Source organism: Cibotium barometz, chromosome 26, assembly GCF_041138505.1.
Source record: "Cibotium barometz isolate CiBa-2024 chromosome 26, ASM4113850v1, whole genome shotgun sequence".
In the NCBI taxonomy this organism is placed as follows: Eukaryota; Viridiplantae; Streptophyta; class Polypodiopsida; order Cyatheales; family Cibotiaceae; genus Cibotium; species Cibotium barometz.
In genome coordinates, this window is record NC_141071.1 from 23,845,180 (window position 1) to 23,872,733 (window position 27,554).

The 27,554-nt window shown below is 45.7% G+C and overlaps 1 protein-coding gene across 4 annotated transcripts in view; it reads left to right on the forward strand.

Annotated features, from left to right (window-relative positions):
• The window catches only part of LOC147623793 (methyltransferase), a 128,033-nt gene that overhangs the window by 89,036 nt on the left and 11,443 nt on the right, over nt 1-27,554 (forward strand). For all 4 annotated transcript variants that reach the window (XM_086820407.1, XM_086820406.1, XM_086820405.1 and 1 more), the window contains exons 4-7: nt 11,331-11,377; nt 11,640-11,748; nt 11,872-11,933; nt 12,082-12,196. In XM_086820407.1, coding sequence (XP_086676533.1) covers nt 11,331-11,377; nt 11,640-11,748; nt 11,872-11,933; nt 12,082-12,196 — 333 coding nt within the window. The remainder of the gene's footprint in view (nt 1-11,330; nt 11,378-11,639; nt 11,749-11,871; nt 11,934-12,081; nt 12,197-27,554) is intronic.

Sequence of the window (27,554 nt, forward strand, 5' to 3'; positions counted from 1 at the left end):
GAAGGAGGGGGTGCTGGCATCTCCTGGTCCTCAGTCGTCTCTGCAGGTGTCTCCTCCTGGAGGGGAGCGAAGCTGTTCCTCACGGGAACCCAGTGAGGCTGAGACTGTGGCTTCTGCTGCAGCGGTCTCTGAGCGTGCTGCTGTGGCTGTCTCCCTCGGCGGCGCCCCTGTCCAGGCTGCCACTCCGAAGTCTCTGTGGCCTGAGCAGGTGTCCCGGAGGCAGCCTGTCGTGCCGCATCTGTGGGCGGGCCATCAGGGGCCTGCTGCTGTGGTGAGGGTCGAGGTCTCCTGCGAGGGCAAGCCTCGGCCAGATGGCCGACCTGCCTGCATATGAAGCACTGGTTCGGGAGCCTCGAAAACTCCACTCTCTGATCAATCCATCCCCCCCCCCTATCCTAGGTAGCTGAATGACCTTAGGAAGGGAGGAGATGTCAGACACCAAAACTCTGACGAAGGGTAGCCCAGCTGCTCTGGCCACCACTGAAGCTGCTGTGGGGCCAGTCTCGAGTACCGAGCCCACCAATGCTCCTAGCCGAGAGAGGAGCGGAAGATACTCCCGACGGAGTCCAGGGAAGCAAACTGTAACATGAAAAAGGCGCTCTCCCTGCTCAGCCGCTGCTCGGTCAAAGCCATGCTGCCAAGGTCTGAAGAAAGCCCGAGCACCCCGGATGTCAAGGGGACTATGGCAAGGACCTTGGCCACACTTTGGGCGGTCTCAAACTCGATCTGATAATGTCCACGGCCCAGTAGCTGTACGTCCAGGATCTTGCCCACATCTGCAAGAAGGCGGGCCTGGAGAAGATCCCGGATCTCCCCTCTGCTGGGGCGAGTGCCGACTATACGGCAGATGGTGGAATGAGCCTGAAGGCGTTCCACCTCTGCGGTGAGGCTCGCTTCCTCTTCCGGCGAAAGAGAAAGCCTGATGGGGATGTCCTCGGGGGCGGGCGAGGGGGCTGCGGATGAGTCCCTCTGAGGCGAGGCGGGAGGAGTCTCCATCAGAGTCTGAAGCTCAGGCGAAGGCGAGGCGAAAGCGGAAATCCTACAAGAAATGGGCTGCACACAGAGAGGCGGAAGACCGGAGGAAAAGGAAAAAACAAAACCCCCTGGGGGCGAAAGATAGCACGAAAGGGGAGGGGGGGCGGAATGTCGAAGGAGAATCCCCCCTTGGGGGGTGGGCGGCAGCTACGCGAAAGAGGGGCGGGGAGGAGAAAAGCTGGCGGAGGGGGGGGGGCGGGGCGCTGCAGAAGTGGGGTGGGCGCGAAGAAGGGGGGGGGGGGGGGCGAACAAGCGAAGAGGCTGGGGGGGGGGGGGGGGGGCGAGATGGCGAGGAGGGGGGCGCAGCAGCGAGGGAGGGGGGGCGCAACAAAGAAGCAGGCGAAGGGGGGGGGGAACAAAAATGGCGGCGGGCAGAGCAACAAGGGAAGAGGGGCTCAAGACCTACAGCAGGCGGGGGGGGTAGGAGCAACGCGAGGGGACCAGGCGGGGGGCGCAGCAGTGCAGGACGCGCAAGCGGGGGTGAGGCGGGGCTTCAGCGCGAGCGAAAAACTGAATTGGAATGATGATGTTTTTGATTCCCACTTTTGGAGCTATCTCTATACTCTTATCAATTCATTTTAGTTCATTTCATTTTACTTTGTACTCTTGATGATGATGTATCCAGATGATGAGGATGTACTATTTTGGTCTCATAGGTCATTTTGGCCTTCTGCAGATGTTTAATACAACTCTCTTTCTCGGCCCCTTCTATACCCTACACGCGGGTACCCCCCGTTGGCATTACAGGCCACCTGTTTGGATTTTCCCCCCTCCTATTGTATGATATAGCCTCTCAGTTATTTGTACTGATATTTGTACTTTTTTGCACCTAGGGAGAGTCTCCCTAGCTGCCTTGATTGGATCTCTGCTCTGCCTTCTTATGAGCAGGAGAGTTTTTGTAGCCCATCGGGCATTTTTTATAACTAATGAAAGGATCTTTTCTCGGAAAAAAAATAAAATAAAAAAATACAACTCTCTTTCTTTCTTTCACACACTCACTCTCTCTCCCTCTCTTATACACACCCTCTCTCTTCCTCCCTCAAGGCTCATAGATAAACATTTTAGTCTCTCTCTCTCTCTCTCTCTCTCTCTCTCTCTCTCAACTTTCACTATACGTCATAGGAGGCACACACACACGAAAACAAGTCATGCGAAAATAAGTTTATGCATATAAACACAAATGCATGTGCACATGTAATGGACGAAATCTCTCTTTCATGAAACTTGTACAAGGATTTCTTGTCGGGCACAAAACTGGCGTGATAGAAATGTGAAGTCCTGATTTTCCTATGGAGTGACAGTCCCATAGGCAAAACACACATCCTGGCACGGGCCTTCCTATGGAGTCCTACCATGGAGTGATAGTCCCATGGATAAGACGCAATCCTGGTCATACACGGGTAGCAGCAAGCAGGCTCCTGTCCATATGGCACAATACTGGTCACACACATGGCACAAAATTGGTTCCCGTCCATGTGACACAAGATAATTGACCCTTTCACATGGGGCTCTGGCTTGGCCACATGTGAACATGGTACAAATCTGGCTGCTTTATAGAGTGACAATCCCATAGAAGTGGCTCCAGAAATGGAGATGGACAAAATGGTGACATCCCCCCCGGCTTCTAAACAGTTGACCTCAACTGAAAAGCCTCAAGATATGCCTGCAAAAGCTGTGGGTAGTCATATATATATATAATATAATATAATAGACGCCTCTAATGTCTCTAAAAAATACGAGTCTTTCGAGGCGCGTACCATACCTGCCTCGTACCAAACGCCCTTGACGCCTCTAACAACCATGCATGGACATAGAGACACCTTGACTACACTTCAAGCTTTGTAGAGCTACTTCTATTGGCCTCCTATGAGAAAGGACATTGAACTATATGATTCGAGAATGTTTGGTTTGTCAGAAGGTTAAGTTTGATCGACAAACACCAGCAAGACTATTGCACCCATTGAATGCTCTACGGGAGAACATTGCTATGGATTTTATCTTTGGATTGCCAAAGTCAGGATTCGGGAATGATGGAATATGGACTATTATTGATAGATTCAGTACGCAAGCCCACTTTAACCCCATGAAGAAGACTATCCGCACAGAGCATATGGCGAGATTGTTTATTTAGTAGATTTTCAAACATCATGGATTACCCAAATGCATTGTAGGGGATAGAGATCCTCGGACTACTAGCTTCTTTTGGAGAGCTCTTTTTGACAGCATGGGGACAAAGCTGAATTTTTCTTCGGATTATCATCCTCAAAGAGATGGACAAAGTGAAATTGCAAACCTCACTATTTTTGGATATGCTAAAGTGTTATGCTCTCAAAGCAAATGATCAATGGGAGAAGTACTTGCCATTGGTTGAGTTTGCTTACAACAACACCATTCACTCCTCAACAAGCAAAGCTCCTTTTGAGATTATCTATGGCAAACCATTGTTGTTGCCCATTCTAAAATACAAGGAAGAGATCTTTCATGCAGACGAGTTTGTTCGAGATTTGGATACAGTCTTTGCACAGGTTCGAAGGGATATTGAGGCATCTCAACCCAAGCAAAAGAAAGCTGCAGATAAGCACAGTAGGAAGGTCACCTTTGAAGAAGGGGATTGGGTCTTATTGCAATTTGAAAAAAAAGCTAGACTTAGAAAGTCTAAAGCTAAGGAGCACAAGGAACCCAAGCTTGCCCCTAGATACTATGGACCTTTTCAGGTTACCAAGAAGATCAACGATGTATGTTATCGATTGGACCTTCCAGATCATTGGAGGATACATAATGCCTTCCATGTTAGCTTATTTAAGCCATATATAGGACTACCCCCTGAGAAGCCTGTATTGGACGATCCACCAGGGGTGGAAGAGCCAGAACAGATGGAGTTTCACTCTGTGAGAAAAAGAGGAAAGACAGTGTTCAAGAAATTCCTCTTGAAGTTTAAGAATTATTCGCCTATGGATGCGAAATGGATGCCTGAAGAGTACTTCAAGGACTATTTAGATATTCTTCGAGCTTATGAGGAAGGAGTTGGTCCAGATGTATTTGAAGTACAGGCTTGAACGTCTTGTGATCAAGACAAATTTAAGATGGAGGGATTGTGCCTCTAGCCCTCTTCATTGTATATATATATATTGGAATGAAACTGACGAGTATTATGCTTATATAATGGTTACTTGACATGCTCTAGTTTGGGTGGCAACGATGCCCAATAGCCCAAGGAGCAAGATTTATATACGGGAGGCAACGATACGAGATGACCCATTGACGGCAACGATGCCAGAATGAGATCTGATATGGGAGGCAACGATGCGAGATGACCCATTGACGGCAACGATGCCAGATATCTTGGACTTCGCAGTCGGGCGGTCATTGCGACCAAATGGCCCGGATGACTGTATTGGACTTCGCAGGTGGGCGGTCATTGCGACCAGATGGCCCAGATGATTGTATTGGACTTCGCAGTCGGGCAGTCATTGTGACCAGATGGCCTAGATGATTGTATTGGATTTCACAGTCGGGTCGTCATTTTGACTAGATGGCCCAGATGACTATATTGGATTTCAAAGTCGGGCGGTCAATGCGACCAGATGGCCCAAATGACTATTGATGAATTGTCGGGCGGTCCTAGTGACCAGATGACCTTGAGCGATAGTCTTAGCGGTTTTCCTCGGGAGCCAAATAGCTCAGCACGGTTTTCGATGATACCAGATAGGACAATCCATGAACACTAGGATCATTCCTTGTGCACTACATACTGATGTATATTTGAATTTCTTTGACCTTGTGTGTGCTGTTTTTGATGTGTGGACAATGCTTGGATTTATGGCATGTGATAGTCCATTGGGCTTTAGACTACCTGGCCAGTATCTGGAATATCTAGTAGACGCTGATGGCTTCGGGAGATGCTGCCTCTATAGCTCCATCCAAAGCACACCATTTTGTGAGGAGAGTATTACAAGCACCACAGCTCGCCAGCAAAAAACAACACTAGAAGGCACCAGAACACCTAGCTAAGATCCCCTAGTCCTCAGCTGCCCCAATTGGATACTTCAATACTCTCCTAGCCTCCCTACTCAATCCAGCTGCTTACTCAGGTTGTTCTCTAAGGTCAACCCCCACTTCCAATACCTCTGATCTTCCACCTAACAGCCTCTCCTGACCATAGCCGACATCCAGTTGACTAAACTCATCTCCAGCTGACACAGAATTGCTCAGATTCTGCCTCCAAAGTCCTCTTTTTGTTTCTTGTCAGAAATCTGCTCTCCAGAGTCCCAAATTGTCCTCCACCGTCAGGATAGCTAAATCCTAGTCTTAAAACCTCTCAGAACTTAGCAGCTGCCCTCAGCTGACCATTGGCTGACAGTCTACTCTCTCAACTGCCACAGACGAGTCAGATACTCACTGTTACCTCCCTCCGAATTCTGATGGCTTTCCCAATCCAGAATCGATCCTCCAACGTCATCTATGATCCCCGTGCGTCTACAGACCTTGTAGCTACACTCTCTAGACCTTCCTGGTTGTCATGCCGACCCTCCTCTGACTGTCCTTTGATCTTCCTCTTGCAGAATTCTGCCACAGAGCTGTCTGCCTCCGAAGTCTACAGTAATTTTGAAACTTCCCAAAATGTCCTTTGATAGATACAAACCCTTAGATGTCTCTCCACTTAACAAAATATCACCTTTCAGGCTCTCGGCTGACTACTACAAGCCCATAGCTGCCTCCGAACAGATTGTTTTCACCCAACTAACCAAACTGACTTGGCTAACACAAATTCTCCCAACTTTGAGTCAGCTAACACCACAGGAGCCTCAAAACACTTAAACAAAACTAGAACCCAGAATCAGAAACTCTCAGCTAACCACTAGCGTCAGACTGTTGCCACACAGAAACCCTGTAAGACAACAAGCCTTCTGATAGTTGTCCCCAGATAGACCTAGAACCGTTAGTTGTGCTTTAAAATTGCTTCCCTTGAACTCAAACAGGACAAAACAGGATTTCCATACCCCTTGCCGACTATTATGATGTCTGGCTGACAATGGTTGTCCCCGACACAAGTTGACTGTCCTAACACAGACTCAACCAGAGTTAATTCTTCAATAGAACTCCATCCAGACTCAACCAAAGTTAATTCTTCACCTGTAGCCTTTTCTTCAATAGAACTCCATCCAGGCAACACAGAATTGAACCAAAACCACAGAAGAACTCTTTAATACCACACAATTTGATTCATTGTGTATATTAAGAAGACTGTGCACCACGCAGCAGACCGTGAGACTTGAACAGATGAATGAAACTAGCAACAGATCAAAAGAAACTCTCACACAAATGACCACAAAAGAAACCCAAATATATATTATCAACTTCAATTAGATCATCAACAACTATATAATCTGCAACCACAACTTGCAGGCTTCTGTTGGCAAATACAACTGGGAAATGCTTATGAGCAATCCTTAATATGGCCCAAGTTCCAACAGTATTGCACTCAGTGAGGTTTTGGGACATTGTCTCCCACACAGAACCCCCAACCACTCCTGCAATCCCCTACTCCGGATAGATCAAGTCTTCTCAACAATCACCCGTCACCTTCTACACAGAAGAAGTCCAAGATAACTAACTAGTTTCACTGCAATCTTCACATCCAAACACTGGCTCTCTGAGCAAACTCTTAATATGAGCAATCCTTAATATGGCCCAAGTTCCAACAGTATTGCACTCAGTGAGGTTTTGGAACACTCTCTCCCTTAATATGAGCAATCCTTAATATGGCCCAAGTTCCAACAGTATTGCACTCAGTGAAGTTCTAGGACACTGTCTCCCACACAGAACCCCCAACCACTCCTGCAATCCCCTACTCTGGATAGATCAAGTCTTCCGAACAATCACCCGTCACCTTCTACACAGAAGAAGTCCTAGATAACTAACTAGCTTCACTGCAATCTTCACATCCAAACACTGGCTCTCTCAGCAAACTCTTCTTCAACACACACAAGCTTTCACAATGCTCTCTACACTGCTCTCTCTCAATGCCAAACTTGCTTACACACCACTCTCTTACCCGTCCTCCTTGTGCAACTATGCTCTATCTCCATGCAAACCTAGGCCAATAAGACAACCGAGACATTCTCATAAATCATCGAGTCAGTTAAGGAGCGCCTTGCCAAAGCTCATGAAGCATATACCCGGCAAGCCAACAAATCCAAGCGAGATGTCAACTTTAAGGAAGGGGATTGGGTGTATCCCGCATCATGAAACAACGGTTAAAGCAAGTGTGCAAGTGTCGTCCCCAACTTTCATTCCGAAGTTTCAACCCATTTCCCGTCATTCAAAAGTTAAGTGATGTCTCTTTAAAGCTGCCGGAAAGTTGGACTATGCACAATGTCTTTCATGTTTCTTGGCTGAAGCCATATGTAGGACTAGCATTGTACGATATATCAGAAGAGCAACAACCAGATATGATCGACGAAGCTGAAGTCATGGAGCCAGAGCAAATTCTCTACCGTAGATGGAAGCATGGATCCAATCGAAGAATACGACAATTTTATACGAAGTTGAAAGACCGAGGAACCCATGAAGCAGGATGGCCGGATGAAGAGTTCTTTCAGGAGTACTCCCAGTTGTTGGCGGACTGCTTGGAATCCCTGAACCTACTGGCAAGTTAAGCAAGAAGGAATGTCATGTGCACCCTACACTGGTGTACACAATGACACACTAGCATGATCATCAGTGCAACATTTTGTATAGAAGTAGTACCTTTTGTAGAAATATTTGTCATACGCTGTGACCCATTGTGAGCCCTCAATCCAGGGACAGTCAGGTGGCACAAGCTACGTGGGCCAGTCTCCGAGCCTTAGAGGTCAGTCGAGAGTCAATCCTCTTAACCATAGTTGCATCCAAACTACGTTTGGATGTAATCCAAACGTTGCAAACGTTTGAAACGTTCACTACGGTTTGGAAACGTAGTGAACGTGCACTTTTGATTTTATAGGTTAAAAAACGGACGCAAGTCAACGTCGTTTTTTTTCGCTTTTCTTTACGTGCGTGTGGCAGCCTCTTTGCAGCGCTCAAGTCTTCTCCTGCGAACGTCTCTATGCGGCGCTCAAGTCTCTCTCTCTCTCCCTGCCGCAAAATTGAAACTAAAGGTTGTATGGTATTAGTAGGTGCTTTAATGTTCATTGATGAATCTTCGAACTTCATATTTCAAAATTTTATAAGTAAATTATAAATTTTGTATATATATATATATATATATATATATCGGGGGCGGCATTCACTACGTTTGGAATCTTTTCAGCACGTTTTCCAAATGTACTAAACGTATCGTTCACTATGTTTGGAACCACCTTGCTCTTAACCCACTTGGAGAATTCACCAGATGAGTGCATGTAGAAGTCGGCCTTAGTAGTAGGTCTTGCATTAGCAAGCATATAATTGCATTAAGGTGCTTATGGGACAACCAAGGCCATCCCATGAGCATGGCAGCCCATCAACGGCTGCACCTAGGCCATAAAGGGGCCTGGGCAGCCAGTCAGCTGCCTACATGTGCCCTACATACAGTCGGCCAGCATTAGAGCCTCTCAACATAATGTCGGCCATCATGGCAATGGGAAGGCAGCAAGTCGGGTTCATATGGTGCAGTCGGCCAAGCATAAAAAGGGACTTTTTGTTGCGCAAACATAATGCCTATTTTCTTGGCATTATTCGTCCACAGCATCTGGCCGACAGCCTAGAACTGGCCGACCAGCAGCCTTTGTTCATATTAAAGCCAAGCGCATTATTCCCATAAATCATTCAGTCATTCAGCAAAGTATTCATCGTTTAGTGAAGTTTAGCAACAAATTAAGTAGCAGCTAGTCATCCTACTCTCTCCAGGCTAACAAGGAAGATCCTCTTCAGCATTTAGCCAGCATATGTGCAGTAGTCCTACAGCTATCTGGACCTTGCATCAGTGGCCCGAAGAGTCTTCAGCACAGCCTTGGATTGGTGGATACTCAGCCAACATACGGTCTTCCTTGTCCTTGCGTAGGGCATTCATATCGCTTGTTTTCTCAAGCATTGTACGGCATTCTCCAAAGAATAATATGAGCAAATACTCTTGCTTGTAGGGGGGGACCCTTCAGTGGGTATTTGGGACCGAGTAAGGTGTCATCTACTTCACTCTCTCATTCTTTTCTCTCTCTAATCTCTGAATTGGGTGCTAAAGAATTCTCATCACATAAAGGTATAAAGAAGGCCCTGCTGTGCGTTACCACGATCAACCTCAGTTCATGTAACATGTACACCTGTCCACGGATTCTAAAGTGGATCCTTGGCTGACTCGTCCCGGACTAGGGCTCACAAGGGGCCAGTTACCACTCTAGGTCCTGTACCTGCTATAGAGATATGGCCACGTGGCATCCAAGTGCAGGATGCATGTGATAGGGGTCATCTCTCGAGCTCAACTGGTCTCTCACCATCCAACTTCCCTTTGAAGTTGGGAGGCTTCAATATCTTAAGGTTCTGGTTTTATGGAGCTAGACTACACCAATTCAATGTCAAACTGTGCCAGGGCGAGAGAAGGAACTTGATGAGGAGGAATCTTGTGAGGGGGGTCTCATGTCCAAAAAACGGTAGCTGCGATGTGAAGGACGACTCGTATGCCAGCTTTCATGATGATGGTTTTTTTGAGCCCGAGAGTGTCTCTTTGTGCTTATTGTGTTGCTCAAAGAGACTGGCTGCTCCACCTCCTGCTCGAAGTCGTCTTCCACATGCTGCGAGCGACGAGCAACAACCAATACAGAATCTGGTGCTCTGAGAGGTGGCGCCCTTGTTGAGCTACAACTCCTGTATGTGGCCTGCCATGTAAGACATTTGCTCTGCTAGCATACGGATTGAAGCCGCCATGTGGCCTCTGAAGTCATAGTGGGAGAATGAAATATGAAAAACGTGGATCAGCAAGATATCCAAAATTGTCTCTTCCCAAATCCTAAGGTTCTTCTCATTCTAACCTAATTAGGCAGGCAACACACATGGGATGTTGGAAAACGAAATTTTGTAGACATCCTAGGATTTGATACCAATTGTAAGCATATTGGTGCTATGAAAGTGTGAATAGAGACGGGGTATAATGGAAACACACTTATTTGGAAGTTGCAAAAGAGATCAACACTTCGATCTCACCCCAAGTTGCAGAGGGGATGCAAACGCTAGCTGGTCCTTCTTTTCCTGCTCTTCAAGTTCATCCAAAGGTCGCTTCTACAGAGGCAAGTAAGTAGATTATAATGCCAATGAGGAGGATTGGGGGCCTATTTAGTATTTATAGGCTGAAGCCCATGTGACCTTTCAGTTCTAGGCATTGAGCTGCTGGGGACTCTTCAATTTCTGTGGTATTCTTTGGGTCTAGGCTTTGGATTGTTTAGCAGCTGTCTGCCCAGTCTACATCATCCAATCCACCCCACTGTTGGGCCTGCTGCCCAGCTGCCCAGAGTGCTATCTTGTGAGTATCCTGCAGGTGTGTTACACTCTAGCTCTTGGTTTGCATATCTTCATCCTAGTGCTATATGGACTCATGCATAAGCTTTGGAATCACCCTTTTTTTAATGTTTCTTTGGTGGGGATTATGCATGATGTAGGCTGAAGTTAAATGGGATTGAGAGGTTGGTTCTTTATTTGCGATTTTGCGACTACACTAGTAAGACCAAATCACCTTTAGCAAGCTCTCTCTCAATGTGTTTATCATTCTAGAACTTTCTCCTATTTTGCGTGTGGTGCCCTGTGCTTCCATTGGCTGTGCCATGTAAATATCTCTTTTTTTTGGAAAATAATTTTAAATTTTAGTGAAAGCACCCCTGCCTGGACAGCAAACTGTGGGCTAGATTGTAAGGCTTTAATGCGAGCCTTGTTTGAGGGGAGGAAAGACTGTGGAGAGCGAGGAGTGAGTGGTCACTCGAGTGAGTGGTCACTCGAGTTAGTTATGCAGGGGTTACAGATGAACAAAAGGGAACTTAAGGCAACTTCCATTGGTAGCCACATGGTGAAGGGTTGGAGACTAAGGGTTATACATGTGGTCATTCTATAAACGTGCAATAAAATCATGTGGTTGCAGATGAATAAAAGGGAACGTAAAGCAACTTTCATTGGTAGCCACAGGTGAAGGGTCGGAGACTATGGGTTATACATGTGGTCATTCTATAAACGTGCGATAAAATCATGTGCTAAATTCCTCATTAAATATTAGAAGTGAGTTGTGTGACCTGAAAAACAAAAGCTTTACTCACGTTTAACCCCCTTAACATGTATAGGTATGTGTGCATGCGCAGGGTCATTGAAAGGTGGCCGGGGAGATTGGCTCGTTGAAAAATGCACTGTAAGTCCTAGCCATTTTTGCATTGTTTTGAACATTTTATATGCTGTGTAATTACCCTGCCTCTGTTTGAAAGTTTACTATTATTATTATTATTACTTGTGAGACACATGGACACACCCCTATTCATGTTTGGACATCCAATCCTTGCTGTCAGCTTGACGAAGGGCTGCGATAGCAAGCCAGCTGAGTTTTTGTGTGTTAATTTCAACTAGTCGGTCTATGTTGGATAACGCCAATCTTTACTTCCAATCTACATTTGTAGGAGTTAGGTGCAAAGAGTGTCATACCGTTGTTGTCAAAGAGGTCTCCTGTTGTCAGTGAAGGCCGGAGCGATCGTTGGAATCGTATGGTTGTGGCCGCTACCAAACAATGTACCTTCCATATAAACTGAAACTCAATCTAGAGCACGTGATTACTTAATGGTGGCGGCAGATGAAAAGACAAAAATACTAGTTTCTTTTTTGTATAATGGCTTACATTTTGTCTTAGTGCAGGTCAACGATTGCACTCTATGGATGTGAAGAGCCCAATTCATTTGAGCTCACTGCTTTCAGAGGTGAGATTCAAATTACCTGCATACCTGCATACATGAGACTGAACCCTCTAAAAGGAGTATCTAGTTAAAATTTGATCTAATATTATTTACCGTATCTTTTTGAGCAAAGCAAGCCACACTACATGAATGATATACTATCTGAATGCAGAGTTCGTCTTTCGAGGTTGTCCTCATGGCAGATGCATATGCAACTCCTCTTGCTAAAGCTTTCCCTATAATTGAAAGGGACTGGAATGGCTTGCTCTTTATCGGACCTGAAGGAGGTTAGTGTGTCCCCTAGCCCCATCAATATACTTTCACAGCAGTTACATTCGGTGTCAATTTTCAACTAGTCCTAGTTGAAAATTTAAGTCTTTCAATTTTCAACTAGCACTAGAGGAAATTGAAGGCTGCCAATGCTGATGTTACATTTCATGTATTGAGGGGATTTACTGAAGGGGGGTCAGTGATTAAGGAAGCTAGAGATAAGTCAATGCTTCAGGTGTCAGAAGCGAAGAGAAAAGGCCTAGGGAACACCTAAAGGCATCAATTGATGAACTAAGATGAAAGTCCCAAAGGGGATTGAGCATGACAAAAGTAAATGGCCGCATGGCAAGCATTGGGCAAGGGGGGGACTTGGCCCAGCACGCGATAGAAGCCTCTTTTGTGAAAAAATATGAAGAAAGGGGCAAAGGTATCGTACATGCTTGGAGGTCTGGTCAAAGATTCTTGAAGCAATCAAAAAATCAATTGCTGGTTGATAAATAGGGTTTGTGGGCTGCATACCTTTGTAATTGATGATGAATGAAATGAAGGACATGTTATGCTGGTGAACCCACACGTCAGCATTACCATTCAAACAAAAAATCTTCTGTTGACGTGCAAGAAATCAGCTGTCGACTTCAGCGAATCCATAGAAAGTCCATGAGAGATGCCATGGAATGTGTGGTCTGTCATACTAATTCCATGGAGGAAGATATATTAGTTCAGCCATGGTAGTTTTTATCTGCCTTTGAATGTCTCTCGTATGTGATGAATTCTTTGAATGTATGTAACCAAGTGAACGACAATGCATTTATGTGAATGGGGTGAGTTACAAACTCGGTTAGGATGATGTGATGTGGGATAGCTAAGTAAAAGACTAGCTGCTGAAAACATACTATGTAGACCCTGTGCCTACAACAATGTAGGCAATAGAAGAAACTCATGTGTCCAGACTCATAATATGTCCTCCTCATGAACCGTGTATCTTACCTCAATTTCCACCAATTGTGATGAAGCCTTTGTATGTCGCTGAAGCAGGTGTCGGACTTGGAGCTCTGCTCTCACAGAGCGTCCCTTGAGTGCATGGTGCTAGTGTGCTGCGGGCTGGAGGGGGGAGTGCTCGCTGGGCGGGGTCGTGTGGCTCTGTCATGGGTTATCTGCCTCACCAGGACCTGCACGGGGGTGTTAGCCGGGGTGGGTGCCAAAGAAATCGGTGATAGGTGTGTGTGTGATATCCAGCCTTTCGAATTGCTGCCTCAGAAGTTTGTCTCTGTGATGCCTCAGCTCAAGGTGTACTCTGAGACATCTCTTGTCTGTGTAATGCATCATCCATTAAGGTCCGAACCCTCTCTGAAGAGACAGTGGTAGCATCTCCGTATCTCGTATTAAATTGGGCATGTGAGTATGTGATGCTCCTCTAACTCTGTCTCCCTAGTAGTGCATAGCCTGCATATCCATCTGTCCCGCGAGATCCCCTTTGCTCTCTCGTTTCAATCCGAGGGGAATGTGACAAGTTACAACACCCTCAGCTGATCAACGGTAATTCTCATGGGATGGGACGTGCTAATGGAGGTAACTGAACCTCGCAATGAATCTATCCCCAATGACCCTCAAGAAGTGCTCTTTATATGACTAGAGCTTTGGGGAAATCTTAGTCAGGGATATCTTGTTGGGTGTTTCGGAGCTAGTGGTGTGAACACTCTTTGAGTGTGAATTATCCCATATGTTATTTTGATCAGAAGATAAGGCCTAGTGCCTATAAAATCATTGTACATGGTGGGAGTGTTATCAATCATAATACAATCATTGTGTTGCTGTGCAATCCCCCTCTCGTGTCCATGATCTGCAGGATGATTCAGGCTAAGGCCTCGGTACCCCATGCGATTATCAGAGCCGAGATGGGAGCACCACCGATCCTAGTCGAGGCTCTTGCCAGATCAGTGTCCTTCATTCATAGCACCTGGGAGCTTCCCCGACACCGGTATGCATGACTTGCTTTAGAGTCCTCTCATCAGCTAGCCATGGAGGGAGACACTTCATGTTGGTATGCGCAGATAGCATCTTGGTTTGAGCTCCATGGGTTCAGTTTAGACAGACTTCCACCCTTCCAGTACTCTCTGGATGCACCCTCTCTCACCTTGACACATTCTGAAATTAGTAGAGTCATCAGACAGGACCTCATTCAGTTGGACACTAGGAGTACATGGCTAGAGCCCTCACAGGAGTTGGGGACGAAGATGGCTTTCTATAGAGACCATCTTCTATGCACCATTGAGGATGGCTTTATATTTAGACCGAGCTACATGGATACCCATCTGTCTCATGGATTGAGGTGCACCATTGGGCAGATCTGCACCTCTTCACATCAGTTAGAAAGAGAGACAGGCAGATTTAGAGGCATACCTCCAGGGGACAGGATTTGTCAGATTTGTTGGATAGAGCCAGAGACAGAGGAGCACTACATCTGTCGCTGCACAGCATATTATGAGATTCGAGGGCGCTACCATTGCATTTTCAGAGAGGGATTTGAACCACTGGCTAGAGTCATGGACTATTGTGATCAGAGATGCTTGGGTTTTTATCTCCTGGAGATCCGCAGGCTCAGAGAGTCCATTATCAGGAGCAGACGCCCGACTGGTAGGGAGTCCACACAGAGACAGATTACTGACTTCTTTAGAGGGACTACCCGGGAGGACACACAGCCGACAGTCCCGTGGGACTCTAGTTGAGAGAGCTATCCAGTTGGGCAGATCCAGACGCCCGAGGGTTCGCGGACCCTCACATCGGAGACAGTGCCTACATCGGAGGATTCAGAGCATCATTGCGAGGCATCGGGCTCGTCCGACCAGGCGTCTCACTATGGCAGATATCCAGGCCATCCGGTAGAGACCCATGCTAGAGCTCCTAGGATGATTACCACTCCAGCCATATACTGTTGTACTCACTGTCGCTTTTGTACTCCCCCATATTCATGTATTCATGTATCCATGTACTCATGTACCCCATTTTTGTTGAGATATCGAGCTCATCTAGTGAAGCGGTGGACACTGATGACCCGCCTGGGGGATAGGTCCCACTTACACCACTGGCGTGGTTGGTGAAATCATGGGTGATATGCAGCCAATGGGATGACAGGCTGTGTGACAACCATTCTAGAGACTGGCATAGTTATAGCGCTAGCTCATTTAGTTGGGTTCACACTATAGAGAACCCTAGTATGTATTGAATGGGAGAGAGATTTAGGGTTAGAGTTCATGTGGGAGACATACACAGAGAAAACAAGAGAGAGAGAGAGAGAGTTGTGGGGATAAGTCAACTCATCAAGATGTGAGTGTGTGACTCTCCTATCACACGTGTATATTGCACTAGTACACATAGTGCACTTAGTACATTAAAAGTACTAAGTGTACTATGTACTATAGCTTATGGGCTTGTACACACTATAAGGGTGGGCATTATGCCTTTACCCCAACAACCTCCCACTTAAAGGCAAAGTGTCCTTAAGTAAAGGAAAAGAAAAATCAGCATGTACATGATAATATACAAGGCCATATCAAGGCTGAAACTGGCCTCATCCAATGCCCATCAAGTGTCTGCAATGAGCAAACCGCTCCGGAGGCAAACTCTTTGTCAACAGATCAGCCGGGTTGTCATCCGTATGAATTTTAACAAGCTGAATTTGCTTGTTCTCTATCACCTCTCTGATGAAGTGATACTTCACATCCACATGCTTCGTCTTTGCATGAAAGACAGGGTTCTTTGCCAACTGGATGGCACTCTGACTATCACAATGCAACAATGGAATATCCCCTGTATAACCCAAATCAACCACTAACCGAGATAGCCATAATGCCTCCTTGCAAGCCTCTGTGGCTGCAATATACTCGGCCTCTGTAGTAGATAAGGCTGTGCACTTCTGCATCCTGGATATCCATGACACAGCACCTCCTGTGAATGTAAATACATAACCGGTAGTAGACTTCCGGTTATCTGGATGACCGGCATAATCCGAATCCGTGTAACCATGCACTAATGCATCCTGTTTGCCAAAACAAATGCACATATCCTGTGTGCCCTTCAGGTATCTCATGACACCTTTCACTGCTTCCCAATGCTTCTTGCCAGGTTTGGCCATGTATCTAGAAACCACTCCCACTGCAAATGCAATGTCCGGCCTAGTAGCAACCATGGCATACATGAGACTGCCACAAGCTGAAGCCTACGGAATCTTGGCCATATCAGCCCTGTCTCTATCCGACTGTGGGCTGTCCATAGCACTGAGTTTCACATATGGAGGCAAAGGAGTACTAGTCTTCTTCCCCCCGTCCATATTGAACCTCTGCAAAACTTTGCCAATGTATTCCTTCTGAGACAAATACAACACATGCTGATTTCTGTCCCGAAGTATCCGCATACCCAAAATGTGATTTGCATCACCCAAATCCTTCATATCAAAGGTTTGATGCAACCTTTTCTTCAAGGCATCCATCTCTTTACGAGATTTCCCGGCAATCAACATATCATCAACATACAAGATGAGGATCAATAGCTGCCATCCAAAGCTTTCTTGGTGTATAAGTAGCGATCTATGTCACTTCTCCTGAAATTCTGGGATTTCATGAATGTATCAAATTTATGATACCATTCCCTTGGTGCCTGTTTGAGCCCATAAAGACTCTTTTTCAGCTTGCATACAAGCTTCTCCTTTCCATTCATCACTGCATAACCCTCTGGCTGTTGCATATATATCTCCTCATGGAGATCACCGTGAAGAAAAGCAGTCTTCACATCCATCTGAATCAAGTCCAGATCATCATGAGCAACCAAAGCTAATACAGCTCTAAGTGTGGTCATTTTGACCACTGGAGAGAAGATCTCATCAAAGTCCACACCATATTCCTGCTTGAAGCCCTTAGCCACTAACCTGGCTTTGTATCTTGGCTTTGCATCTGGTGCAACTTTGAGCCTGTAAACCCACTTGCAAGGCGAAACCTTCTTGCCTGCAGGCAAATGCACCAACTTCCATGTCCCATTTTTGTGCAGAGAATCCATCTCTGACTTCATAGCACGCTCCCAAAGAGCCTTGTCTGCCCTCTGTAGCCTCCTTGTAACATGAGGGCTCCCCACAGTCAGTAAGCATCAAGTAGTCAACCCCTGGAACAAACCTGTCAGGGGCTCTGGAGGGTCTAGTGGACCTCCGTACCCAAGGACCATCATTTGCAGGTTGCTGTCCAGCCTGCATATCACCCATTGGTGGCTCCTGTTCCATGCCATAAGGCTGAAAAATCATGCCCGGTATCTCCTCTAACTGTGGCATATCCATAGGGATATCTTCTGCCATCTCTGGCTGTCCATTTGGACCATTTTCAGCACCATTTAAGGGTTGGTTTTGCTGCTGTAATGGCTGATTTACAGCCCTTGGTTGTTGTCCATGATGTCCATCATCATCAAAGATGACTCTGCTAGGCTCCTGTTGCCTTGCAGGCTCCTTATGCATGCATGTTTCATAAAAAATGACATCATTGCTGCGTATAATCTTTCTATTCACGGGATCCCAAAGTCTATACCCCATTTCACCTTTGTCACCATATCCTAGGAATATGCATTTGTGAGACTTAGGATCAAGTTTGGTGCGCATTTCCCTGCGTATGTGCACGTACGCAACGCAACCAAACACTCTCAAGTGCTTGTATGACGGAGGCTTCCCTGTCCATACTTCCTCTGGCACTTTCCCACCAAGCCTCGTGTTAGGTGACCTGTTTATAAGGTGAACGGCTGTCATAACAGCTTCAGCCCAAAAACCATGAGGTAACGCAGCATGTGACAACATAGAACGGACCTTCTCCTGAATGGTCCTGTTCATCCTCTCTGCTCGCCCGTTTTGTGGAGGATCATAAGGAGTAGAGAGCTCCCTCTTGATGCCTTTAGCATCACAAAAGTCCTGAAACTGTTTGGACATATACTCTCCACCATTGTCGGAACGCAAAGCCTTCAGTGTTTTGCCAGTTTGATTCTCAACATGAGCAACAAACTTCTGAAACACTGAGAATGTATCACTCTTCAAACGAAGAGGATAAACCCACACCTTGCGTGTGGCATCATCTATAAAAGATACAAAATATTTTGCCCCTCCCAAAGAAAGCTGAGGCATCTCACATACATCTGTATGCACAAGCTCTAACTGAGCATCTTTCTGTCCAAGAGCTTTCTTGTGGGGGCACTGGAGTTGCCTGCTATATATACAATGCTCACAAAACTGAAAACTTGAAAACTTTAGAGAAGGCAAGTAACCCAAACGAGACAATTGCGTTCCTTTGACACTCATGTGTCCCAACCGGCTATGCCACATAGAGATTTCCGGCAGCTCGGTTGCATTTACATTAGCATGGTGACAAACACCTGCATGCATGAAGTAAAGAGTGTCCACCTTAGAGCCTCTGGCAACAACCAGTGAGCCCTTACTAATTTTCCACTTTCCACGACCAAATGTGGTAACATAATCAGCATCATCAAGCTGTCCAGTAGAAAGCAGGTTCTTCTTGATCTCAGGCACATGCCTGACATCATGGAGCATAAGCTGTGAGCCATCTGAAAACACAAGCCTCACATCACCTCTGTCAAGAATCTTGCATGCATGGTTATCACCCAAATAAACTACTCCTTCATTGCCAGCAGTATACTTGACAAACAAGTCTCTACAACCTGTGACATGAAAGGAGGCACCTGAATCAATGATCCATGAGTGCATACCATGACCATCTCCTGTAAGAAGTGAATGGGCATCAAGTGAAGACGTGAAAACCTCATCCTCACTGTCACCTGCATGTGACACATTGATTTCTTCAATCTTGACTCCACTTTTGCCCTTTGGCTTTACATCTTTGGCTTCATCTTTGTCTTTGTCTTTGCCTTTTCCCTTTTCCTTTTGATCATTTTTCCATTTGTAGCATTGCTTTTTGATGTGTCCCTTCTTGCCACAATAATGGCATTCCAAGTCCTTTTTGGAGCGAGACTTGCTCCTTCCCCGTTCTTGGCTTTTACCCCTTTGCTGGGATCTCCCACGTGCATTCATTGCATTGGACTTTCCAACAGAATTGTTCTTCCTGTTCATCTCTTCTTGAAGAAGAGCACCTTCCACATCTGCATATGACAGCATAGCATTCGAATTGCTAGTGGCTGTCCTGAATGTGTCCCAACTCTCTAGCAAAGTGCATAAGAGAAAAGTGGCTTTGAACTCATCGTCCATTGCCAACTTTTGATTAATAACTTGGTTGACAATACCATTAAACTCATTTAGATGGGCTGTCATAGACGCCCCTTCCTTCATCTGAAGACCTATGAGTTTCTTCAACCAATACACTTTGCTTGAGGCACTTTGTTGGGCATACAAGTCTTGCACAAGTCTTGCAATCTCTGCCACATTCCCCAAGCTGTCTTCTCTTCACGGATGCTGAAAAGTAAAGAGTCTGACACAGATAACATGATAGTAGATCTTGCCAGCTCATCCATATCTTCCCACTCTTCAGCAGTAAGAGAAGCGGGCTTTACACCCCTTTCTTTGATAGGCTTGTGCTGCTTCTTCTGGAGCAACACATTATAGCACTGGGTTTGCCAAATATCATAGTTATGTGAACCTTCAAGCTTCTTGATGTGAAGCAATGAAGAGCTCTCACCTGTGGTTGCCATAGCAATATGCAACCTGTCAATGCCTGACTCCCTGCAAAATGTGCAAACACTGCACCAAAAGCACACAAAGTGCTCACAGTTGTTCTCCCAAGCTTTATCTCCCACTGCGGAAGCACGAATGCAACTTTTCTCCCAGTTTATGTGATGAAATCACCAAAATCTGGTTGCTGCAGATTTAGAACAGCACCTTAAATGTGCTCTGTTGCCCTTCCAAAGTACTGTACAACAGTACCAAGTGCTCACCAATGATGTACCAAACCTGTACCGGCAAGTATAGCAGCTGAAATTGAACCTTTTCCTCACTCAAATCAGTGTACAGCCATGCCAAAACTTGCACAAAGTTGTGCCAAATCTGTACCAGCAGGTACAATAGCAATAAATGCTCTCCTGGCTGTCCAAATGAGTGAAAATCAGACTTTTACAGTTCCGAACACTGCATACAACAGTTCCGAACAGAAATTGGGCAAAAGCCCCTTGACTGCAATCTGATTTCTGAGGATTCAAGGCATAAAAGTCTTGCCTGCTGTTTTGCCAAACTTAACAAGCATAAAATCTTGAAAAGCCCCTTGATTTAAGATCAATTTCTGATCATACATGGTACATTGACGCACATGAAGGCATCTAGAGTGTTCACAGTGCTTCCCCCTGGCCACATATACATCCAATACATGAAAGCCCCTTGATTTACAGGCACATTGAATGCTTGCCAGGCATCAACACGTTGCCCAAAGCATCAACTGCGAGTGCCTGCATGCAAATCAATTCAATCGGCACAAAAGCCTCTTGATTTGCACTGCAATTTGCTGCAATTTTGCCCAAATGTGTGATTTCTCACATCATACAGCATGTATGAATGCTTAATTGCACAATTACATCAAAAGCCCCAAATTTCGACATCCAATTTCCTGCAAATTGATCCTGATTGTGACCAATGTCACCCAATTTTGCCAATTTTGCTCAGAAATTGAGCAATTCGGCACCGTACCTGCTCAATTGATTGAATTGATAAGAAATTCCCAAAATTGAAGGCAAATACCTCTTTTTTTTTTTGAATTTCTCTGATCTGCAGGCTGAATTTTTTTTGTGATGCTGTTGCAGAAATCTGATGCAGAAAGAGGGGGGGGGGGCACTTCTTGCTGATGTGCCTGCAGTGCTGCAGTTGTACGGATGGCTGCATCTACCACCAGCTTGTGTGACCGGCTACACTGCTACAGTGATACACGTATGCTGCCTGGTTGGGCTGCTTTGTAGTCGAGCTTCGCAGGCGTGGGGTCTACACAAGAGAAGGCGAGCCGGTGCTGCTGCTGGCGACTCAATGTTGCCGCCTCCGTTTAGTGGCTTGCGCTACACGTGTTGGCCCTCACCGAAGCTGGCGCATTCGATGGATGCCCGCCTCCGACTTCGCCTAGTAGCCAGCCAACGACTAAAGCCTACGTGTCCGCCTGGTTGCTGTAGGCGCCTGACTACGTGTCCGCAGCCAGTTACGTGTCCACCTGCTTTCGCCTGTGTTCGCTCGCTGCTGAGCGCCACTCGCCTAGTAGCCAGCCGACCAACGCTTGAAAGCTGCAAGCGCACGAGTGGTGAATTCCAGCCTCGCTTCTTTGTTACGCTTTGTGGCCACCAGCGCCTTGCTGCTTACACTGCCTACGACTTGCTGCGAGCGCTGCCGCCCTGCACTGGAGGTGTGTGAAGCGACCCAAGCTCTGATACCAGTTGAATGGGAGAGAGATTTAGGGTTAGAGTTCATGTGGGAGACATACACAGAGAAAACAAGAGAGAGAGAGAGAGAGTTGTGGGGATAAGTCAACTCAGTGTGTGACTCCCCTATCACACATGTCTATTGCACTAGTACACATAGTGCACTTAGTATATTAAAAGTACTAAGTGTACTATGTACTATAACTTATGGGCTTGTACACACTATAAGGGTGGGCATTATGCCTTTACCCCAACATGTATTTGGTTGAGTACCTTTCATATTGTGTGTACTCTTATCTTTGTATATGGTGTGTTGAGTGTTGTGTGAAGAAGAAGAAGATTTTCAGCCTCTCACCTTGTGTGTTCTCTTTTAGGGTTTTGTGAGTGTGTGTGTGCTTGCAAGAGCTTAAGCTCTGTTGAGATATCGAGCTCATCTAGTGAGGCGGTGGACATTGATGACCCGCCTAGGGGATAGGCCCCACACTTACACCACTGGCATGGTTGGTGAGATCATGGGTGATATGCGGCCAGTGGGACAGGCTGTGTGACAGCCATTCTAGAGACTGGCATAGTTATAGCGCCAGCTCATTTAGTTGGGTTCACACTATAGAGAACCCTAGTATGTATTTGGTTGAGTACCTTTCATATTGTGTGTACTCTTATCTTTGTATATGGTGTGTTGAGTGTTGTGTGAAGAAGAAGAAGATTTTCAGCCTCTCACCTTGTGTATTCTCTTTTAGGGTTTTGTGAGTGTGTGTGTACTTGCAAGAGCTCAAGCTCTCTTCTCTCCTCCTTTTCATGGTATCAGAGCTTGGTTCATGCTAAGGGCTGAGCTGCAAGTAAGAGAAGCACAAGAAGCGGTACGAGGGTAAGAGCTTCATCTACTCTTCCCTATTTGTGTTGGCGACTACACCCTTGTCGGGAGATCTACGGGAGGCACCGGCAAACGATCTCTGATTGAGGAGCTTTCTTCGCGGGAGTAAAGCTATAGAGCAACTATAAGTTCTATTGGACAGAGATTTTCAGGCCAAAAACGCGTTTCGGGCGCGTTAGGACCTCCGTTTTTCAGAAAGCGGGCGATTTCGGAGGACTGCGGGTAAGTCATCGATTCTGTGCAGAACTTTGTTTTAAGAACTGCAGGAAGACAGATTGGTTGTGCAGACATTGTGTGTGCTGCAAGGAGGTCAACAGTTGCCATTGGGTGTATATATGCACATTGAGGTCACTGGTTATGACATTTGAGTGAAGTACAGTACCGCTACAGAAAATACAGCAGTTTGTGTAGGACAAACTAGAGTGCTGTTTCTGGTAAATTTGTGTGTTTGGCAAGATGTCAAATGATGGCATAAACCAAATTGTTACTGAGAAGCTTGACAAGAACAACTTCCATGCTTGGAGGTTCAGGTTGACAAATTTCCAGATGGGAAAGGGTTACTGGGACTACATAGAAGGTGAGCATAAAGAGGCACCGGAGATACCAGAGCTCAATCCGACTGCTGCAGATGTGAAAGAGTTCAAGGATTGGAACCAAGGAGCCAGAAAAGTTATGTATTGGCTCTCTATCAGTATATAGGACACCATGATTGGGCACATACAGGATACCAAGTCCCCCAAGGAGGCGTGGGACACCTTGGTAAACCTCTATGAAACGAATACCAAGGCACGAAAGATAATAAACTTCATACTGTGGAGAAAAAGAGTATATCTGTGAATGACTATGCATTGAAGATAAAGGGTATTGTGGAATCCCTTGCATCTATTGGCGTTTCAGTAGATGATGATGATAAGGTGGAAGTCTGTCTACGTGGTCTCGGGCCAAAGTACAAGGCGTTCAAGACGTCTATTCAGACTCGGGAAAACATTCCCAATTTCACAGATTTGGTGTCTGTGTTGATTATAGAAGAGAAGAGCTTGGGTGAAGACCAACCGTCTTCACAAAACAAAAACAGTTCAGAGCAACAAGCCTTCTACACAAGTTTAGTAAGAGGACGAGGTAGAGGAGACTGTGGACGCGGTCAAGGAGGTGGCCGAACAGGTAATTAGAATTATGGCCAGCAGTAGCAACAACAACAGTCCCAGAATTCACAACAACAACAACAACACGCAGGTGGAAGAGGCCAATTCAGAGGCAGAGGGAGCCAAAGAGGTCGTGGAAATTGGCAAAGGCAGTATAATGATACACGTGGATGCTTTTATTGTGGTAAGCCTGGACATGTGCAGGCAGATTGTTATAAGAAGCAAGCTGACATTCAAAATGGGAAATTGCAACAAAACAACTATGGATCCTCGAGCAAAAACAATGAGGATAGTGAAAGGTTGTTTGTTATGCAGCATGTCGTTAATGCCATGTCTAAAAATCTTGAAGCAGCACATAAAGATGATGTATGGTACGTTGATTGAGGTGCTTCGAACCACATGACAAGTCATGGGGGGAGTGGTTCAAGGAGATGAAAAACCTTGAAAGACCAGGTTTTGTGGAAACAGGGGATGACACTGCTCATCCAATTGTCCATGTTGGAGATGTGCCATTGGCTATGCAGGATGGCAAAGTGAAGTACCTTGCAGGTGTACTTCATGTTCCGAATATAACAAAGAATTTGGTTTCAGTTGGCCAGATGATTGAGCAAGGTTTGTAGGTTCAGTTTAACCCTGATGGTTGTTATGTTGAAGACTTTAAAGACAAGTGCAGGTTGGTTGAAAAAGGCAACAGAGTGGGTAGAATGTTTACATTGAATGTAAACATGCCTAAAGTGAGTGCTGCGATGTTTGCAAATGGTTCAGGAATTGTTGCAGACACAGATATTTGGCATAAAAGAATTGGACATGTGAATGTGCAGAGAATGAAGTCTATGCAGACTAAAGGAATTGTGACAGGGCTATCAAAGTTTAAAGTTGAAGGTATGCAGGAAATATGTCAAGCATGCCAATTTGGAAAGCAAACAAAGCATGTATTTCCACGTGACAGAAATATAAGCAAAAATGCACTAGATGTTATGCATTCAGATGTATGGGGTCCTACGAAGACCATGTCTATGGGAGGCTGCAGTTATTATTTGACATTTATTGATGACCACACAAGGAAAGTGTGGGTATTCTTCATGAAGGAGAAGGGTGAGGTGTTCACTCATTTTCAGAATTTCAGAGTTATGGTTGAAAAGCAAACAGGGAAATATGTGAAGTGCCGAAGGTCAGATGGAGGGGGAGAGTACTTCTCCACCAATGAGTTCTCTAAATTTTTGAAGAAGAATGGTATTCGGAGACAGTTTACATGCAGATACACTCCACAGCAAAATGGAGTTGCTGAGTGGAAAAACAGGCACACTGCTGAGATTGCGCGAGCATTGATGGGAGAGAAGAATATGCCGCATAGCTATTGGGCTGAGGCTATTTCTACAGCAGTTTACATCATGAACAGGACTCCAACTGCAGCCATACATGATGTAACTCCAGAGGAGAGGTTTACTAGCAGAAAACCTAATTTGTCTCATCTTAAAGTCTTTGGATGCATTGCATATGTGCATGTGCCAAATGAGCTGAGAACTTAGCTAGATCCTAAAGCTGAAAAATGTGTGTTTATTGGGTATTCCCTTGAGCAAAAGGCATACAGGTGTTATAACCCTGTTACACGTGAGTTGAGGGTAAGCAGGGATGTTGTTTTTGATGAGATGAGCAGCTGGTATGCTGCTGAAAAAGAAGCTGTTGGGGCTGATGTGAGTGGAAATGTGATTGCACAGAATGCAAGTCAGCAATCACAGTCTTTGAGTGGACCAGGAGAGTCCTCATCTAGTGGTTCAGTTGATAGACCATGGAGTGGCAGGCTGCGTCATAATACCAGTCCTGCAAATGTGATTAGTACATCACATAAAGGCAAAGAGAAAGTGGTTGAGCTTCTTAGTATGCCTGACATTTTTGTAGTGCATTCTCATGTTGATGGAGAGTCTAGTGGCTCAGAGATGAGTCTTGATGAGGATCTTGGGATACGAGCTATGAGAACACGTGGTGTAAAGAAGGCTATGGAAGCCATGAATGCAAAGCTGCGAAGATCTGGGAGAGTGAAGAATCCTGTGCAGAGGTTTACCTATGATGGTTATGTGGCACATCACTATGCATACATAGCAAAAGTTATACAGGTTGTAGAGCCCACATGCATTGATGAGGCTGTTGAAAATGTGTGTTGGGAGAAAGCTATGGATGAGAAGATGGATGCACTATATAGAAATGAGACTTGGGATTTAGTGCAATTGCCTGAAGGCAAGAAAGCCATTGGATGCAAGTGGGTGTACAAAGTAAAACATAACAGTGATGGAAGCATAAGCAGGTACAAGGCTAGATTGGTAGCCAAAGATATGCGCAGACATATGGCATTGATTATGAGGAAACTTTCAGCCTAGTTGCCAAGATGGCAACAGTGAGAGTTGTGATAGCAGTGGCTGCATCAAAGCAATGGTCTTTACATCATATGGATGTAAAGAATGCATTCTTGCATGGGGATTTGCAAGAAGAGGTGTATACGTTGCAGCCACCTGGTTATGAGGATGTGAGTCACCCCGAGCATGTTTGCAGGTTGAAGAAAGCCTTGTATGGCTTAAAACAAGCACCAAGAGCATGGTCTGACAAGATTTCTGAATATCTTGTCACTATTGGCTTTCATGTAGTCAATGCAGATTTCTCGCTGTATGTGAGACACCGTGATAGAGGGGTTGTGCTTATTGTCATCTATGTAGATGACCTGATCATTACGGGGGACCATGATGTAGAGATCTTCGATGTAAAGATCTTGCTTAGACAGAAGTTTGTGATGAAGGATCTGGGGAAGCTCAGATATTTCTTGGGCATTGAGGTGATTAGGTCACCACATGGTATTGGATTACTGCAGAGACAGTATGGCTTGGACATGTTGTCCAAGTATGGTATAACAGGCTGTATAAGCCTATCTCAGTGCCATTGGATTAGAATGGCAAGTTGAGTGCAGATTCAGGAGAGATTTTGGAGGATCCTACTATGTATAGACGCATAGTAGGAAGCTTGATCTACATGACGATCACCAGGCCAGATTTGAGCTATGCTGTTGGGTTGGTGAGTCAGTTTATGCAAGTTCCTCGGAAGCCGCATTGAGACGCATACTGAGGTATGTGAGGTCTACTTTGCATTGTGGACTATTTTATGAAACTGGGACAAAGATATGTGTACATGGGTACATATGTTGATTGGGCTGGTAGTATCTCAGATAGAAGATCTACTAGTGGCTTCATGTTTTCTTTGGGGAGTGCTGCTGTGACTTGGAGCAGCAAGAAGCAGCTCTATCGAGTACAGAGGCCGAGTACAGAGGTGCTGCTATGGCAGCATGTGAGGTAGCTTGGTTGAGAAAGCTACTTGCAGATTTGGGTCTATGAGTGAATAGACAAGTTGTCATTTTCTGTGACAACATCAGCAGTATATTGTTGGCCAGGAACCCAGTTTTTCATGCTCGCACGAAGCATATAGAGGTCCACTATCATTTTGTCAGAGAGAAGGTTTTGGCAGGAGACGTTGACCTTGTTTATGTCAGCACACAGGATCAGGTCGCTGACATCTTCACCAAAGCATTGGGTACAGAGAAGCTCCGCAGATTCAGGGCTTCGCTTGGTGTACATGAGATGGAGTTGAGCTAGAGGGGGAGTGTTGAGATATCGAGCTCATCTGGTGAGGCGGTGGACACTGATGACCCGCTTGGGGGATAGGCCCCACACTTACACCACTGGCATGGTTGGTGAGATCATGGGTGATATGCGGCCAGTGGGACAGGCTGTGTGACAGCCATTCTAGAGACTGGCATAGTTATAGTGCCAGCTCATTTAGTTGGGTTCACACTATAGAGAACCCTAGTATGTATTTGGTTGAGTACCTTTCATATTGTGTGTACTCTTATCTTTGTATATGGTGTGTTGAGTGTTGTGTGAAGAAGAAGAAGATTTTCAGCCTCTCACCTTGTGTGTTCTCTTTTAGGGTTTTGTG